The sequence below is a fragment of the Lepisma saccharinum genome, chromosome 1 (genome assembly GCF_977018435.1).
Source record: "Lepisma saccharinum chromosome 1, izLepSacc3.1, whole genome shotgun sequence".
In the NCBI taxonomy this organism is placed as follows: domain Eukaryota; kingdom Metazoa; phylum Arthropoda; class Insecta; order Zygentoma; family Lepismatidae; genus Lepisma; species Lepisma saccharinum.
The window spans coordinates 179,353,883-179,373,711 of record NC_139229.1 but is presented as its reverse complement, the minus strand read 5'-3'; the positions used below and the strand labels follow the sequence as shown (position 1 = coordinate 179,373,711).

At 37.4% G+C, this 19,829-nt stretch overlaps 2 protein-coding genes across 2 annotated transcripts in view; one reads left to right on the top strand and one right to left on the bottom strand.

Annotated features, from left to right (window-relative positions):
- The window catches only part of LOC146004635 (transmembrane protein 184C), a 43,974-nt gene extending 25,951 nt beyond the window's left edge, over window positions 1–18,023 (top strand). The window contains exon 8 of the mRNA XM_083143536.1: window positions 10,010–18,023. Within this exon, the coding sequence (XP_082999662.1) occupies window positions 10,010–10,299 (290 nt within the window). The 3' untranslated portion in view covers window positions 10,300–18,023. The remainder of the gene's footprint in view (window positions 1–10,009) is intronic.
- LOC145987509 (protein GVQW3-like) lies at window positions 15,943–16,362 on the bottom strand. Its single transcript, XM_083121903.1, has one exon. The coding sequence runs from the start codon at window positions 16,360–16,362 to the stop codon at window positions 15,943–15,945; it is 420 nt and encodes a 139-aa protein (XP_082978029.1).
- Window positions 18,024–19,829: the final 1,806 nt, after the last annotated feature.

The following is a 19,829-nucleotide window of genomic DNA, read 5'->3' as shown; positions in this document are numbered from 1 at the left end:
ATTCCTGCAACAAATACAGTTACAATCATTAAAGTGTCAATTACAATTATAATCAAAATATGCACATACCTTGCCACAAGAGATGGTGAAAATGGTGTCCTCCTGCATCCACGCATTTCGGGCATCTTTTCAGGAAATTTCCAATAATATGCAACAGTTCAGGTTCTGAAATTGCTTCAGTTTCTCTCCTGATATTCTCCTTCAGTTCTTCTAATGTGTGGGGGTTCGTTGCATAGACTTTATTTTTCAATTTCCGCCATAGATAAAAATCGCATACGGTGAGATCAGGGGACCGTGGGGGCCACAATCCTTTGCTAATAACCCAGTCTTCAAATATTTCCTGAATGAAATCCAACGACTCCTGAGCTGTGTGAGGTGGCAGTCTTGTTAGAAAAACCCTGACTGGCATTCAATATCAGTTAGTTGTTCGAAGAATGGTGTGAGTATGTCGTCCCTGTATCTCTGTGCATTTATGGTATTTTTATAAAATATGGGCCCTATAACTCTGTATGCATTTACTGCACACCAAACACTGATTTTCTGGTCATGCAAAGGAGTTTCATGTATAAAATCAGGTTTATCCGAGCTCCAATACCTGTTATTCTGTGACACAACATTGCCCCTTAAATGGAACCATGCTTCGTCAAAGAAGAATATTAAACGTGGATCAATTACCCCACCATTAACATTCCTCAAAATCCAGTTACAGACATTTTCCCGACTCTGGTTATTGAATGGTAGCAGTTCGTGGACAACAATGACCTGTGTACGGTTTCAGTTTTAAAAATTTGGTAGCTCGCCATGCTGTAGTTTTGGAAATTCCTGTTTCCTGTGCAAGTCATCGGAGTGATTTTTGAGGAGTATGTTCTAATCTTTCTCCGACTTCGTCCAATTTATCCTCAGTAAGTACATGCCATTCTACCATTTGCTTCGTATTGAGAATACATCCTGTTTCCCTTAATTTGCTAACAAGGTTTCGCACGGTATTTCTGTGTGGAACAGGCACACTTTAAAAATACGACTGAACTGAGATCGAGAAGTTACTGAAATGGATTGGGGTTAAGAAAGAAATCCACAAGATATGCTCAATGCCACGTGTTTCAGTTGGCGCCGCGAGCTGTTAGCAAACTTAAGTGCCCTTTTAGCGTGTCTTGTTACCAAATCTATGCAAAATTTCCTAAAAACATGCCAAAAAAGGTGTGGAACTTGAGGATAACATTTCCGTCTTCCGTGACAGTTCACGTGCTCATTTTGAACGTAATTGTTGCCATAATTCTGAGAACTTGAAGTCATTTCGAAGCTAGTGGTTTCCATAGTGGCGATATCGCACGCGATTTGACAGGAGTTGGCATCTGGGCGGCCGCCATCAGGTACACGAAGGGGAAAGATGGACCCTGTATATGTGTGTTGGGGGGGAGGGGTTGCATGAGATGCGGTAATACTTAACCCTTAACTTGTGAGGTGCGGTCTCACAGACTGCTTGAGGTTCTGTAAGTTTCAGATTACCGGCTTTCGTTCAAGCTAGTGTCGCCACCTTCCATCTTCCTTACGCAATAGTGTCCTTGGCCCTCCTCACATCATCAGTTTCTCACCAGCTTATCGCGTGTAAGGAGTGAGGCTTTGTTTATTGCCAAGTGTGGTCTGCCTGACTTACCTCACAAGGAGCTTTATGGCGCAGTCTTCTATTGGAATTCGGACGGGTGATCCAGGCTTCAAGTCTACCACAAATTCATGGCTGAATGACTATGTGAGTGATGTGGATGATTGTGACGAAGACTTTTGCATGGAAATATCAGCTGATGATTCAGAGACGATGTCCCATGGCAGTATTCTACAGAATCATAGATATCTGCGCTGTCAACGCATATATCCTGTACACTGCCTACAGAGATAACCTGTCTAGATTTCATGAAGACCCTTGCTAGAAATCTCGTAAAAGGACATCTGAAAAGAAGAGTGAATAACACGAAGATAAACTATGAAGTTCAAGGTTGCATACGTCTTGGGAAAACCAGAAAACACCACGGCCAACACAGTTGAAGACATGCTTGAGAAATGGAAAACCTGTTCTCTGTGTGAACCCCGTAAGAAGAGGAAGACTTCTTATCTGTGCCATCTGTGTAAGAAGCCAGTGTGTCTGGAATGCACAACAAAAGTGTGTAAGCTATGTGCAGAGCAGGATCTGTGAAAGTGAGTGTAGGAGTGAACAGTACATACATATGGAAATCTATGATTTTGTATGCTAAAAGTATGTAGTTTTCCGTTATATTATCTCTGAACAATTTTACTGTTGCATGCCCCACGTTCTGGTAAGTCAACGTTGTACTCTATTCAAGAAATGATGCACAAAACTTGAGACATTCTTCATATTCGTATCCTTGCATGCTATAAAATATACTGGTTTTGAAGTGTGAAAATGAAAAACTAAAAATATTTTTGAACACTTTTTGCTTTCTGTAGTTAAATTGCACTTACTAGTTGCTAAATACAGGGTGTTCCAGGAGGAGCGGCAATACTTTGGGAACTGGTAGTATGGGTGATTCTAAGCAAAAAAGTTCATATGAACATGGGTCCGATTTTGAACGATAACGGAGATATGAACAGAAATAAAAATGATGTAGGAGAACATAAACAGAAACAGTAACTAGTAAAACATGGCAATGTAATAGTAATTGTGTAAGTAAATACGTATGTTATTTGATGCTGGATAGGCACCTGAGCCTCTTGCACCGTCAGAACAATACCGGGTTTCCCCGGTCGGGAGTGGAACCCACGACCCTTGGATTGTTAGTGGAACGCCGTACTGACCGAGCTACCGCGGCCGCTTAGTAAACCATCCTGACAATTTTGCAAGATTGCCAACAGGTGGCAGCACAAGTGACAGTTACTCATTGAAGCGTCTTACCTGCAGTGCTGCGAGAGTGTGTACTTGGAATATGTGCACATTTGTGAGATGCTGTTATCTGGGTTGTTTCCGTAGCAGTTCACAGACAGTTACCGTCAAATGGCACCTACATACACAAATGAGGAGTATGCGGACATGGTGTTTGTGTATGGGTTTTGTTATGGAAGTGCGCACGCGACTGTTTGAAGAATACAGGAGGCATTTTCCATTACGAAGGACACCCAATAAGGCAGTGTATACTAATATGTTTCGTGCATTGAGAGAGCGTGGAACACTTCCCAGTGCTAAAGTGACTTCCGAACGTGAAACCAGACAATCTGTTGACAAACAGGAGGAAATACTTACCGTGGTGCAACAAAGTCCTACTACCACTAGTACCAGACAAATGGCAACACGTCTGGGTATTCCACATACTTGTGTGTGGCAGACATTACATGGGGAACATTTGTATCCATTTCACCACCAACCAGTGCAGGACTTACATCCTGGTGATTACGCTTCCCGCCGTTGATTTTGTCATTGGTTACTACAGCATGCAGTACAAGTGCCATATATTTTATTCACTGATGAGGCGACCTTCACTCATACTGGTGTGAATAATACCCGTAATAGACACACTTGGGCTCGGGACAACCCTCACGAAACCCTTGTCACAGGGTACCAAGACAGATTTTCCATAAACATGAGGTGTGGCATGGTTGGCGACATTCTTCTTGGCCCAATTATCCTTCATGAACGCATGAATGCACAGCCGTACCTTCATCTGTTACAAAATGATTTGATGGACCAGTTAGACAATGTTCCTTTGCATACAAGGTGGAAGCTCATCTTGCAGCATGACAGAGCACCTGCTCATTCCAGTCGGTTGATCATTCAACATCTGAATTCCACCTACCCTAATCGATGGATTGGTAGTTGTCGTCATCGTGGTAGTGGTCTTCGTTCTCCCAACCTAACCCCTCTTGATTTCTGTTTATGGGGGTGGATAAAGCAGGAGATTTACCTGGAAAGGGTGAATACAAGGGATGAACTGCACATTCACATTATGAATGCTGCTGCGTTAATCTGGAAACATCATCGGGAACTTTGTAGTGCAACACAAGCTGTCCTCCGACGCGCTCAGAAGTGCATTGATGTTGGTGGTGGTATTTTTGAGAATCTGCTGTGACCTGCTATCATTTCTGTGGCCTTTTCCCTCCTTACTTTGTTCATGTGAGTACTGACCAGCAGGTGTTAACATTTTATTTTTCTACATTTATTGCTTGCTTCATTACTTAATTATCGTGTACTAATTACTGCTACACCACAAATTCATGCAATAAAGATTAGTATCAGCATGTACCTTCTTGTATTTACTTACACAATTACCATTACATTGCCATGTTTTACTTGTTACTGTTTTTGTTTGCCTTTTCCTACATCATTTTTATTTCTGTTCATATCTTCATTATCGTTCAAAATCGGACCCATGTTCATATGAACTTTTTTGCTTAGAATCACCCATACTACGAGTTCCCAAAGTATTGCCACTTCCTCCCGGAACACCCTGTATATTGTAAAGGTTATTTTTTTTTTTTTGTGTGTGTATATTTTTGACTGTAGGACAAGTGTAATGAATATGTTTACATTTATAATATTTTTGTAGATGAATAAACTAATGAATATAGTAGCTATATAACTTCCGTTCTGGCAGTAATTGCTGTCAAATCAGTTACTAGTACCCGTAATGTATTATTCTTCAATATCACTAGTACCCGTAATGTATTATTCTTCAATATCAGAACGGTACATTGGTAATTTATGTTGAGGCAGGGGTGAAAATATTCAGAGTAGTCTGACAGATGTACCTCACAAAGTATGTCCCAGTATATGTAAGCTTATACCCTTGAATTTTTGGAAAGTAGGCTAGCATAAATGCCATGTATAAGTGGTTTTGCTCATTTTCGGAGTCTGCAAGGAAACCACGTTGCCATACATACCAATGACAGCCAGGTTGCAAACTCCTAACAAATCAGGCTGCAACCTCTAGAATCACCATCATCATCTTATTGAAATGATCAATTCATTCACAAATGCTAATTCATTGTTCTTCTATATTTTAGTTTCTGCGGTTCAGGCTTCAGGGATAGCCTAGCTAGCCTAGTATTCCCTTTCCTGATATCAATGTACAATTTATTGATCTGATATTAAGTTACAAATGTTTGGTGAATAGCTTGAATATTTTATTCACATCAGGTGCATCTGAAGGATGCATAATTATATGTTAATGTCCATAATTATATATTTCACTTACAATTTCATTCCAGCCACAGTAATTTACATTAATTATTGTAAACAATGATAATTACAAGTGAGACTAGTACAGATCATTGCAAGAACACAATAACTTCAAATTGAAGCAGCATTTACAGGGGGGGGGGGTGACTTGCTTGCACCCCCTACCCCCATGGAAAAAAAAATTAGTGTACCCTCGTGTAGAAAATTGTGCAGTTGCCCATGATTCATATCCTTAATTAAGTCATGTACCGCGGTGGCTCAGTCGGTAACGCGTCTAACTACCATGCTCAAGGTCCCAGGTTCGATCCCCGGCAGGTTCAAATCCGGGAACTTTTCTAACGGTGGAAGCGGCCCCGGTGCCTACCCAGGGTCGAATAACATGGGTACTTGGGGGAAACCCTGGGGGGTAAAGGCGGTCAGGGGCGTGATGCTGATCACATCACCCCCACTCACGACCGGATCAAGAAAGTGTGGGGCGTTACCCCCACACCCCCTATACGCCTTCATGGCGTGGTGCTATGCACAGGGGAACACTTTACCTTTTATGAACATAGGTTATGCCTGGAAAGTGAAACTTTGAATTAAGACAGAATTTTACTTTGCAGATCTAGTACATATGAATTATGGCTTTACTCACTCCCCCCCCTCCACACACACACACACAAAGCAAAAACTTGAATGTAAATACAATTGGTTCGCCTACAAAACTAATTTATATGACTAATGCCTTTAAATTCACTTGAAAAAGAAACTAAAATCTGGTGCAACAGCCCTTTGAGGTCCAACGACATTTGTTACGCCCCTTGGGTGCATTACTTATATTATTATACCATGGCTACAAATCTTCAGGGTAATGTGTTCTTTGTTTGAGAATGCAAATAAGAAAGCGTTATAGCCAAAGGATATGATAAAAATGCGAGTCTATATTCTGAGAATCTTCGCAGTTACAGAGATTATGCGATATATGTACATGAATATTTATTTGGAAGAGATTATATTTTTCTTCTTCTTCTTTCTTCTACATTAAGAGAATAGGCTTATTCTTCTTTCTTCTAATGTAACTTTCTTTAGTAAAAGAATCAACTTCTTCTTTCTTCTACTAACGTAAATTTCTTCTTTATACCGCGTTTGTTACAACCTGTCCCGGTTCCCGCCCTAGCTGGTCGCTGGCTTTTCTCCGTGCTGGGGAAAGTCAAAGCCAGGCAGCCAATTAAAATACGCAATGTCTCAACAGTGTCTACGTAAGCGCCTCTCTTCTGGCTTCCATTCACTCCTCGCTGCCCAGCAGACGATTTTTTCCTCGTTTCTCATTGGCACCGAAACTGTCGAGTGATTGCTAACACGGGAAACGGGACAGGTTCTTACAAACGCGGTATAGTAAAGGAAGGGGCTTCTTCTTCTTTCTTCTACTAACATAACTTTCATCTTTAATAAAATAATCGGCTTCTTCTTCTTCTAACGTAAATTTCTTCTTTAGTAAAAGAATGGGCTTCTTCTTTCTTCTACTAATGTAAATTTCTTCTTTAGTAAACAAAATTGGCTTCTTCTTCTTTCTTCTACTTCTTCAACCTTCTATTTACAACAAATCATCTTGGCCTTCTTTATCTATTTCTTCTTTGGCAAAATCGTCTATTTCTTCAATATTCTATTTATAACATACTCCCGAACTCTCTTTCCATCACGCTTTCCTCTTTTCTTTGGCATCGAGAAATGGAAGTCAACACTACAATGGAATTTAGGGGCGTCTAATTTGACTACAGTGCCACCTCCTGTGCCAAAAACCAAAGGGAGATAACCAAGGATCACTAATAAAAATCGCTACCTGTGGCATAGTGCTACTAATATAACTAGCGCCTCCGGAAGTGCTTTGGGGTGTCTAATTTGAATACAACGCCACCAGGGACAAAACAACCCAAAACCTGGCAATATTCTCCTTGCCAGAGGTAAACAGAATCAAATCCGATCTCAAAGATCGAAAAAGGACACATTTCTGAACTCTTTACTCAGTTTATTAACTTTACTGAATATTCCATATATGGGCATATCCTTAACCTTTTGTGACCCAAGCATCTCGATCGAGATACCCAAATCTAACCCTCACGGTCCCAAGCATCTCGATCGAGACGCTGTGTCAAGGTCTTAGTTTTTACGTTATAACTTTTCTATTTTTGGCTAGAATTTAGATTTTTTTTAAAAAAATTGTTCCTAACACAAGTATTTAACAGAAATGTTTCTTGCACCTTTTTTTTTTCTTCATGAAAATGGAGGTGAAAAGGCGCGAAAAGGGACTTCTCTTTTGCGTCTCTTTTCAAGGTCAAATTTTTGCCGACAAAGGAAGACGGGCTTTGTTCTTCTAAAGCAATGCTTTTCACTCCCACCTGTTAACTGTATTCTAAGGAAACTTGTTTATCAGTATCCGATGTCAAAATGAAAGTTTTCCGTGAGGGTGCAAGCAGGGGGTGGGGGAGGGGGAAGACTGGTTGTTGAATCTGCGTTGTGAGAATGGAATTTCGAAGCGCGCTGAAGGAAACCTTTGTTTTTTTAGCACAAGTGTCCACAAGTTGCGACAGGGTTTACCCTGCATTGTCTAAAAATAGAATTTCAAGCAGCGTATGTGTTGTGCGTAGGTGTCGTTCTGTGCCCAAGTGCGAGGACATTTTTTGGGTGGTGACAATTTTTTAAAATATTTTTTGGTGGTTTTCTCCCTTCCCCCTCCATATATACGCCAAATTTGCATAAATTTTGCATTTTGTGCATTTTGACATTTTTTTTCAGAGGCCAGGAGGAAACACCATTTTTTTAAGAAAAGTATTTTTGAGGGGATTTTCCCCCCTCCATCCATATGTACGCCAAATGTGCATAAATTATATATCGTCTGAATCTGTGATTCATTCTGCGTACAACAGTATATCTTCCATATCTTGAGGGCATTTAGTTTCTGAGCTATAGTAATTTCAATGTAACTCTGCAGTTCGCTCAATTCCGAAGCTTGAGACTGTGGCGTACAAGCCTTTCGTTTCAGGGGTACAACTCACGTTACATTGGTCATACGACAATGATGCAAATATTTTTCTCTTTCTTACATGCCAGCGATAATTTCTATGTGCATTTTGAACTTTTCATATGTGCATTTTGAACTTTTCATATCCTTTTTTACGGGGGGAGGGGTTGGGGGTGGGGAGAAATCCCATTTTTTAAAAAAAAGTATTTTCAGGGGATTTCCCCCTTTCCCCCTCCATATATACGCCGAATGTGCATAAATTATATATCATCTGAATCTGTGATTCATTCTGCGTACAACGGTTTATATCGTTCATATCTCCAAGGCAAATAGTCTCTGAGCTAAAGTCATTTCAAGGTACCGCTGCATTTTGAAGCTTGAATCAGTGGCGTGCCGACCATTCCTTTTGGTGGTACAACTCAAGTTACATTGGTCATATGATAATAATGCAAATATTTTTGTGTTCCTTACATGTCAGAGATCATTTCCATGTGCATGTCGACACTGTCATGTACTTTTTTCTTGGGGGGAGGGTGGGGGAACCAATTTTTTTTTCGAAATTTTGGAATTTTGATTAGCCCCCTCCCCCCACCACATATACGCCGAATCTACATAAATTTCATATAGTCTGAATCTCTGGTTCATTCTGCATACAACGGTATATCACTCATCTTTCTTGGGCAATTAGTCTCCGATCTACACTCATTTAATTGAAACTCTGCATTTTGCTCAAAATCGGCTTGGGACAGAGAGGCTTACATGTGAAAATGGCCTTGGGACTCAAACGGTTAATAACCATAATCTCCTATTTACATTATGTTATTTATTCCTTATATACATTTTTATAATCTGCATTTACTTATTTCCCATTTGCTTTAATACATATAATCATCCTTCTCATATTCTAATTTCAACAATCAGTTTTCTTTCCCATTTTTTTTGCATGCTGCCATCTGTCGTCGCTTCCTTGAAATATTCCATATCACATTAGTGATTGTGTTTGGCTGACTAGGCACGTGACACATTCAAGTGGATTTTCACTGCATGATGCAAAATTAGCATATCAAACCCTATTGCTGTTGGCGAGATGGGTGTATCAATTTTTTTGTTGTTCAGGTAGCTTTCCAAATGCCCCCACAATGCTGGGTCAACAGTGAATTTTTTTGGAACTCCCACCACGATACAAACCCATATCAACCATTAGTGCAAGTGTCCCTACAGGTCTTTCTATCATTACCCAGTATTGTATATCTCGACTCACCACTGCACACCAACTTCCACCATTCTGTCTAAAATACTACTTTTTATTTTTACTGTTGACACTTTCTTTTCAGATCTGACCACACTGTAGTGTTGGTCACCATCTTTCTTCTACACATCAAGGATCCCACAGTGTTTTGTTTATAAACATAATTTTGTTTCTTATTTCCTATCCATTGATTATGTTGTAGCCCTTCCATCTTTTTTTCCCCACTTGTAAACAACAAAGCACAATAACAACATTATAATTCATGACCTGGACTCATTATCATCATCCGCAGAAAGGTGACATCAGATCCCGTAGTAGCCAGGTCAAGAGTACCTGTTCTCCAGTTCTCTGGATCTGGCTCCTCTCGAGTCAAATGTAATTTTTCTTCCTCTTTAGATGGAAATATCAATGGTTTCAAATTATCTTGTGATTGTATCTCATTTTCTATCATATTTATTATTTGCTAGACCCTATGGCCCTCTTTCTTCAGTCACTAATGTATTTTTGTAGCAGAGCAATTCTCATTGCCATCACCGATGCATCCATTGTTGATGAAAGTGTTGCCTTGCTGTTTCAGGAAGTTCACTTGGCCGCAGACTTCGTGGACGAGGGACGTACAGCTCTATCAGAGGTCAGCGGAACGAGAATTCACCATTGCTTGTCACAGAATCTGCTTCTGATTTCTCTCAGTTTCACCCTTCAACCAGCGATGGCTTCCACACATACCAGAGCACTTCCGACAGGGAAAAAGATGAATGTGTTCCTTCTGCCACAAACCACCTGCCGAACGATGAAGATCCTCTGATAGACTTCACAGATATCACCCCCGATTGTGATTCAAATTCGACAACTCAGAACCACAAGTAAATTTTCATGATATGTGGCTATTTTAGAAAGAGAAGAATATGACTGAATTTATATATTATATCAAGGTCCAGTATGTGCCTCTGTTCTTTTTTCCTGCTCGGCTTCTTTCCTATATTCCAGGAACCAAGTGGGACTTTCTACTTACAGAAAGGAATTAGTATCTTTTGCATACTGGTAAGTATTACTTGCACCAAAGGTTGTGATTAGTAAGTAGTGACTGAATAAATGACAGATTTATGTACAGCTGTTAAATTGTGTAAATAACAGCTTGGTCACTTAGTATAAATTTGTATTTTCTGTACAGAAATTATTTTTTTTTCATTTTAAACACTAGAATACAGTGGTAACACTGTTTAGCCTTGTTTCTATGTTAATAAAACATTAAAATGCTGACCAGGGCAAAATTTATTGTATAAAAATATACACTAAAAACGTAATGTTTCCACTCTCTAACAGGGTCTTCTTCAGACGAAGATTCACAATAAATTGATGAAAGATCCAACCATCATCTTATATATCTTAATATAAAATATATTCATACTATGGGAATGAGAGACACGGTAATAGATAATTAAGGTACTCACTCACTCACTCACGCGCCAAGCAACAACACAACGAATTCCAACGAGGATGGTGGCAGTGGCTACCGAAATTAATAGAAAATAATGTAAAACAGCTTTGCGGAAAACGTGAATATAATATATCTTATATACTTTTATACAATAAATTTTGCCTTGGTCAGCATTTTAATGTTTTATTAGAATACATTGTGAGAAATCATAAGTTTTAGTTTTATGGTATTTTGAGTTCACTGAACTTTTGCAAGATGTAAAAAGTTCCATTAATTTTTGTTTTTTCTAAACTAGTCATAACAATTGTTTTAAACATTTCTTTTGGCTTCACTATTAGGGTTTGGATTTTTGTACTTTTGATAAAAGTACCATTCTTGAAACAGATATTTTTTGGGAAGAGTGTTTATTGTAGGTTTCTTAAGTACTCGATCAACAATATCTACTTACTTCATGTTTGGTAATTCACACTATTTTTTATATGATGTTTGTAAAGGTAGTTATATATTATTTAAAATGCATTTTCTTAAGTGGTGGTTGATGTTCGAAAAAAAATTGTCATGAAAAAGAAGTCCATGGGGAGATGGTGTATTTGAAATTAGGTATTCATGTAACTTTCTGAAATAATCCATAATGCACACAGCCATCATGTATCAGACGCAAATATTTGTACAATATATTCTTTGAGCTTTGGTCTCCCTAATCCTCTTTCAAACTTGATCTCTGTCTATCTTTATGTATCTATATTTTATTTGTTCGTTACTCCAGTTAACACTTCCCTTGTTACTCCGTGAAATATGTACACATATCGTGCATTCCATGAACCTAAGGTCAGTCATATATTGTCTTATCCATTTCCATTTGCATTGAGTCTCATCAAAGTGTTTCTTAGCAGCTCTTTTTTGTGACCTACTCAGCCTCTGCTGTATTGGATGGCCTCAAATTTGTGTCTTTGGATTTATTTCCATTAGGAATAAACTGGTTGTAAGACAGATGATCCTATTCTTCACCCTTTCTTCCCTTGTTTTATCTGTTTTACATAGAACATTATTACATCCCATATGTGTTGTCTTGCCAACATTTGAAAGTCTTAAAAATCAGACATGTACCTGAATTTTTACATAGTTGCCTTCTTCGGAAAAGGAGAAGTTTATTTAGAAACTTAAGTTACATTAAAACAAAAAGGATAAAATGCATTTCCTTTTTCTCAATTTTATGAATTTTAGGACTTTAAAGAATTCTTCATCTTGCCATGAACATGTCAAAAGTGACGATGTTCTTTTGCTCCTCAATCTTCAGTAAAAGGTAAATGGATATCTTGTGCAGTTATATAATATTGTTAAAATACTTAATACAAGAAAAGAACCATTCATTAGTATAGTATATACCACTAAGATTTGTTTTCCACCTAGAAGTAGATTTCATTGTAGTTTTCTTTGTAGACACACCATCTCAACATATTAGTCTGCACTTTATTTTCAATCATTGGCAGAATTATGTAACTTGAACCATTTTCCCAAGATAAGTATGAGGTGTTCAAAGAGAAAGTTGGAAAGAGAGAGAGAGAGGTTAAAGAAATTGCCTTTATAAAGGAGAGACTCCCAATGTTATGTGCCAGTTTTTGTGATTTGTGAACCATTCTGAGTAAGATGTGATAATTTGAGTTATAGTTTCGTATAAAACAATCACACCTTATGTTGGCCATCATAGTTCTGAAGTGAAATGCATTATTATATAATACATGTCGTAGGCTGGTTTTTTTTAATAACATGCCAGAAATGCTTCCTGTAAGACTTAAAAATCAAGTTTGGTGTACTTCCGTGGATGAGTTTTAACTTGAAACAACAGCAGTGTGATGGTAAGGCTCTACATATTCTCAATCATGCTCATAAGTCGAGGTGCTATGAGCTTCTACTTGGAGATAACCATGTGACATGAGGCAAGATTCACCTTTTATTTTTTAAAAATTTGAATTGAACTCAGGTCACATATGTAATAAAACCACTGTGACACCTTTGCGTTGTCACCTTGTAATCAAGGGGTCCCAGGTTCGATACTCGGTGGAGGCATATAGTGGTTTGGATTCCACTTTATACTGTAGGTTCAGTCCCCATTAGCCTTACTGTGCATAAAGTGAACTTAACACACCAACTCAATCAATCACTGACACTTCATGTTATTTTAGTATAGGCCTACCTTTCAGTAGGTAAAAAACACATGTAATATTCAAAATTGTCTTTAAAGGAAGGAATAATGCCATCAGTGGCAACCATCAAAAGATAATTTCAACATTTGGGTGGACTAGTGTTATTTTTGGGGGAGTTGGCCCTCTTTTGACAATTTAGAGAATGTCTTTGGAACTCAACTGTTGCCAGGATCTTGGATAGCATTATTTAGAGCTGTTTAAGAAGTGTGAGATGTAGAAAGAGATAATTCGAGTGAGAGGTTTTGCCATTATAGAGGAGGGACTCCTATAGTGGAGGGTGTTAAGTCATTTTTTGTGTTCACTCATATTTGTCATTTAATATCTGCACACACATCGTTCAAGTTGCTGTGACATTGATAACTCATTTCCATGTGCATGTAAAATTTTAAGGACATCAGTCTGGTGAAAAACATTGTGCAGAAAAAAAAAATTGTTACAGAATTTCTCAGACAGTGAAGGAAAAAGATCAAATGAAGAAACCACAAACTTGCTTATTTTAACTTTTGGCAGGTTTCTCTTGTAGTTATGTTCATATTAGAACTAAACAATGAAACTAGTACTTGTAGTTACTAAATTTTTTAATTGATGTTTTAACAATTCACATGTGTCTTTATCAAGTAATGTAAACAGAATGCAGTGTAATACCAATTACAACAAGTAATCTAATCAGTAACAATTGATTAAACAATTAAATATTAAGCAATTACATTTTAAAACTGAATCAACTATTAGAATAGCTTACTGAGACAGGATTAATATTAACTTATCGAAGAGTTATTGAAACTATGAGCTTTAACCTTTAGTGGATGGATCCACTTCTGTCTGTTAGCCTCTTGTCAAACTTGCCATGATTACACATGATACACAAAAAAATGTAGAAAAATAACAAATTGTTTTAATAAAATCACTTTGTGGTGGGGCGGGGGGGATGACATGACACATAGCTGAGGTGAAATTTATAGATTTTACCTCCCGATAAAGAGAGGTTAATAAATAAAAAAAATCCAAATTTTACACAAGAATTCATATTTGGCCACCACAATAGACCAAAGTGAAAGAAAAAATGTAGGGTGTTGCAGAGGTATATTCCTACAACCATGCAAGGCCTCTCTGATGGCATTATAGTAACATATGTCATATCTTCATGCAAATGAACAAAAAAGACAGAAATATCATGTGTAGTTTTGAAGAAATGACATGTTAATTCGTGCCACGTGGTGCTGGTTTCGTTTTGAAACCTACTGCCCATTAAAGGTTAACTAAAAATTTGACCTAGGTTTTTTGACATTTGATTCTTTTGTAGACCATTAGTATGGAATGCTAAACACCCAAGATTGATCCCCATATTTTCATTAACTTTTCAGTAAATCATTTTTACTGGGTGTCAGCTAACAATGAACATTAAAACACTGTCACATTGTCAGATATAAAGTTACCTGTATTATTATTATTATGTTAAAAGCTTTATTCAACAAGGCAATGAGCTTTTTGAACAATGTTTACAGTTCTTGTTCTTGTCTAAGTCAACTCAACAGCCAACAATGTATTGTTTTTTAAAGACACTTAAATCATCATATTCAGGGTTGCTATACATCTGGAAAACCCGGAAAACAGGGAAATGTCAGGGAATTTGGCTTGTCAGGGAAATGTCAGGGAATTTTGTAGAACGTGTGGAATTTACGTGCATTTTGGAATCTGCAAGAAAAAGTTGCAAAATGAACAAGCAGTTCACTTCCACTTGTGGATTCAGTTGTTGTGATTCCACTCCCAAAAAAGATACAGTTTAGAAACTTGTTTCTTTCGTTCTTATGATTCTCAGTCTTGTGCAAAATTATGGTTCCTTCGAATTTCCGTAATAAATTTTCACTTACTAGATTTTAGAAAGAATATCAAAGTTAAACTTCCAGTCCAGATATCTGATTGATAACTAAAGTACCTTGACAATATGATCATAATTATCGGAAAGGTGAGTATGAGGTTATAGTCTATTATTTTATAGATCTTAATCTTGTTGGCATTTCCTATAGAATTCCTATATGCAACAAAAAGTTCTCCAGATGCTGTGTAGTTATAAATGTAAGCAAAAGAGTAGGATTTTCTACGACACTATAAATCTGCCAGAAAATTGTGTATGGTTTATGAACTGTTTCTGTTGTTTTTGTACGAGGGGGTATCCAAAAGTTTTAATTATCACCATGAAATAAAAAACATACAATAGTCACTTGCAGTGGTCAAAGTTAGTTCTTCTCCACGTAGTCTCCCTGCAGAGTCGCACATTTTTGCCAGCGTTTCTTCAATTGTTTCAAGCCCTCTTTGTAAAAGTCCTCCGCTTTGCTCGAAAACCACTGTTCCACTTCGAAAATGACATCCTCTCTGTCGTCAAATCGCCGACCACGAAGTGGTTTCTTCATCTCGGGAAAGAGGAAGACGTCGCTTGGTGCAAGATCAGGTGAATAAGGTGGATGCTGCAAAAGTTCATAGCCTAACCAGTGGGCGGCGACAATGGATGCTTGGGCCGTATGGACACGTGCATTGTCGCCCAGGAGACGGACGCCTTTGCTGATCATGCCACGACGTTTTTGTTTCAATGCATTATGCAGTTTCTCCAGAAGGTTGCAGTAGTAATCGCTGTTGATGGTCTCGCTCTTCGGAAGGTAATCTGTTAAGATTTCTCCGCGGCTATCCCAAAAAACGGACAGCATCACCTTCCCGGCAGATTTCTGGACCTTCGCCTTCTTGGGAGGGGGGAGGATGGATGTTTCCACTCCTTGCTCATTTCTTTCGTCTCCGGATCGTAGAGGTATACCCAGCACTCGTCCATAGTGACGAGACAAGCAAAAAAATTGGCTTCATTCTGCTCCAACAGAGTCAATTCTGCTGGGAAAAGTCGTGGCGAGTTTGTTTTTGAAAAGGTGTCAACAAGCGAGGTACCCAGCGTGCAGACACCTTATTCATGTGCAGTTCCTCATGAATAATCCTCCACGCACTTCCGTAACTTAGTCCAGTCTCCACCATCACTCTTTCCATGGTCGATCTTCTGTCGTCGAGGATAACGGCCTCCACTTTCTTCACCATGGCAAGATCATCCTTGATTGAGGGTTTACCTGCTCGTGGGTCGTCTGTCAGGGACATGTGACCACTTTGAAAGTTCCTCTTCCACCTCACAACCGTGTCATATAATGGGCTTTCATCCCCATACACAGCTTTCATTTCGTCGTGGATTTGGCGTGCGTTGTTGCCCTTCAAATGGAGGAACTTTATGACACTTCGGGCTTCAATTTTGTTCATCATGCAGGTTGATGTCTTCTACAGCCTTTGGAAAGAAAACTACGTTAGACAAAGATTTGATATTTGCACAAGTATGCATGGCAATGACACTGATTATGCACAAAAAGTTCCATGTAAATATCTCTATAACTTCTTTATTATAATTAAAACTTTTGGGTACCCCCTCGTATTTTGGAGATCTGTTATGGTGAAATAATACACTTCTGTTATCTTAGCCTGAAGGATAGATGCACATGATTGTAGCACCCAATACACATTTGATGCCGATTGTAATTTTACATTTTACTCTTCGAATTTTCACATATTCTTGTGTGTGTGTAGAATGAAATTTGCTAAAAGAAAAGTCATGAAAGTGAATATTCATAATAATTAACAGATTATGTATTTCATTAAAAACTAAAGGTTCAAAAGCAAAAATCATGATGATAAACATATCTGGAAAAAAATCAGTTTTGGACTGGAAAACCTGGAAATGCCCGGGAATTTCATAATGAAAAAGTCGTAGCAACCCTGATATTACTTGGGCCACTTCATACAAAATATCTTAGTGGTACTCACTTGTTTCCCATGGAGTGATTTTTTTCATTTTTTCGAAGAAGGTGAAGTCTACTGGACCTATGCCAGTAGTTCCCATCCATAATATCTTAGTATGTGTCTTAATTAGAGATCACAAGCAGTTCTTCACTACCTTACAAAATAAAGATACCCTGATCTGATTTATTTTCTTCATCAACTCGGTGGATTTAACAATTACAGTAACGATGCATCTCATCATTATTACAGTCGAGATGAAGGTGGGGTTATGGGTATGTGCTCAGGATAGGAGGTGCTGCATACACACCTCTGCAACCATCTTCAGTGTTCAAAGAAAATGAAAAAGTAATGCATTGTTGAGCTCAGGTTTTTTGATAGGAAAGGATTTATACTACAACTATAGCACATCTGAAATTAGGGAGAAATATCAAAACACACTACTGAATATGATTCTGTATATTGTTTATTAGATATTTTTTTTAAAGGTAGGTTTAGAAAACCGGAACCATGATTTGTCCTGAAAAATTGCCTATTTTTAAAGTTTTTTAATGCATCTCTTCCATTATACATTATATGTCAAAAAGAATAATAATATGAATTATAAAGGCATAGCACACTAGAATAATATTGACTGTAATGAAATATTGCAAAATATAAACAGAAATGAATTATGATTACAATATGTATATATGAAGGTGTGTGTGAATATATTTGCCTTAAAAAGCTTTTTGTTTAAAAAAAATAGGAAGATAAAGATGAAATGATTAAATTAAGATATACTGTGTGGGTGATTAAAGAGAGATATATTACTGTGTGTGTGACATATTTGAGAAATATATTACTGTGTGTGTGACATTTGAGAAATATATTGCTGTGTGTGTGACATATTTGAGAAATTATATTTAAATATGTTTGTATGAGACCAAAGATCACAGTATAATTAAAGTAACATAGCATATAGCATGCTAAGGAATGTAATCAAGTTAGACAGGTATGGTTATGTATATAAATGTTTTGTTCAAGATAAGTCAAGGAATATATGGCTATTTTTATAGACTGCTTTGCTAAGTCATAAATGTACATAATGATGCATTTTATGAATATGTTTATATTAAAGTACAAATTACAGTTAATGTTTTTCTTCATTTTGTATTTTTTCTCTTTCCCCATGTGCCAGTATTTAATTTAATGTGTCTTATCATGGTACAACAATTAATCTCTCGATGTAAGTAATGCCTTAATCTTATTTAGTTTTTCATGGCACTCAATTCCACAAAAATTTACAGCTGTATTCCACAAAAACTTACAGCTGTATACTCCCTCAGCAGCTCTGTTGGAAGCCAACTCTGCTTATGGGTGCAAGACAGGAAGCAGTGTATGCCAAGCACTAGATGGTGAAGGGTGAATTCTTCCCTTCTCTGTGGGAATATGAGCCCCAAACCTGAAAAAGAAAGTATGCTTATGCTGCTTTTTAGCCCCAAAACTGCTGATTGCATCCAAAGGTAGATGAAGACACTACAGCAGAAAGCAATCTAGAGTCTGCATATAAGTGTTAACATGATCATGAACATGAAAGATTATTTTATTATAAAAGCATTTTTATTGAAATATGTTGTTATAACTGGTCTAAATTCCATGTAGACAAATTTAAGTTTCACAGTATGTAGAACATGTCAATAATGTTAACATTCAGGGTTAAAACAATATGATAGTATCCCTGGCATCAAGGAGCATTAGAATTTGCAGAAAAGCTGGCGGCTTTTCACCACATCCATCTTAAATTACAATGCCAGTGTTGACAACTACCAAATTATTTACATGATATTTATTGTAAGTTGTCAAACAAACAAAGTCCAGAAACTGATGATTTTTGGATGAATCTTGGAGGTAAAGAAAGCAATGAAATTTTCTTACGAGATTTGCAAAAAGCCCAAAATTTAAGTTGTAAATACAGTAACCCCCCCGAGTTACATAAGTAATGCATTCCATAAACCTTTACGTAACTTGAATTTTACGTAAATTGTAGAATTTGTAAATTGCTTAAGTTCAACTTCATAAGAAACTGCAATATTTATTATATATATATATATATATATTAGGGATGTGACGAAGCTGAAAATTTACCGATGCCGATGTACTCACCGATAACTTTTGGAACCGATACCGATGCCAATATTTAACCGATTCCGATACATAAGATTATTAAACAGAAATGGGATGTTATTTTCTGCATGACAAAAATAAATTTGGTATGTACATTTCTATTGCATATCATATGTGTATACATATATATTCTCAAGAGATGCGAATGTACATTTGCATCTCCAAAAGGTTGTGAACCTAGAGATTTAACATTAGTACACAAGCAGTTCTTTGAAATGCAAAATGAATTCCTGTTCTGCCAGATTCAACTTCAGAAATACGAGATTTGGAAGCACTTCAGGAAGTAACCTACTTCTCCTCTTATCGCAAATCTGTTCAGCAACACTGAACACTCAATCACTGAATACTGATGCAGCAGGTAAGCTCAAGTATTTTCGCAGCACTTGCTTCAGGTTTGAATACTCATTTTTGAATTTCCAATACAACAGCAGATCCTTGTTCAGCAATGTACTGTTTTATTTCTGATTTATAGTTAGGTTGATCCTCTGAATGAGAGTTTTCAATAATTTTATTACAAAAACTCTACAATAATGACAAATCATAACCAAATTTTCAATAAATCTTACAAAACGAGAATATAAAACTTATTAGAAGGTAAAACTCTAGTATAATCTGTACCGGTTGAAATATCGGATTTTTGCCGATTCCGATGTCGATATGTCAATTTCTGCCGATTTTCATACATCTGTAATCGGCTTCGGCACATCCCTAATATATATATTATTTACACAGTATTATTTTATAAATGAAAAAAATGAAACATCATGCAG

Excerpts from the sequence above, each read along its gene's own strand:
- LOC145987509 (XM_083121903.1), bottom strand. The coding sequence starts at position 16,362 with ATGAACAAAATTGAAGCCCGAAGTGTCATAAAGTTCCTCCATTTGAAG.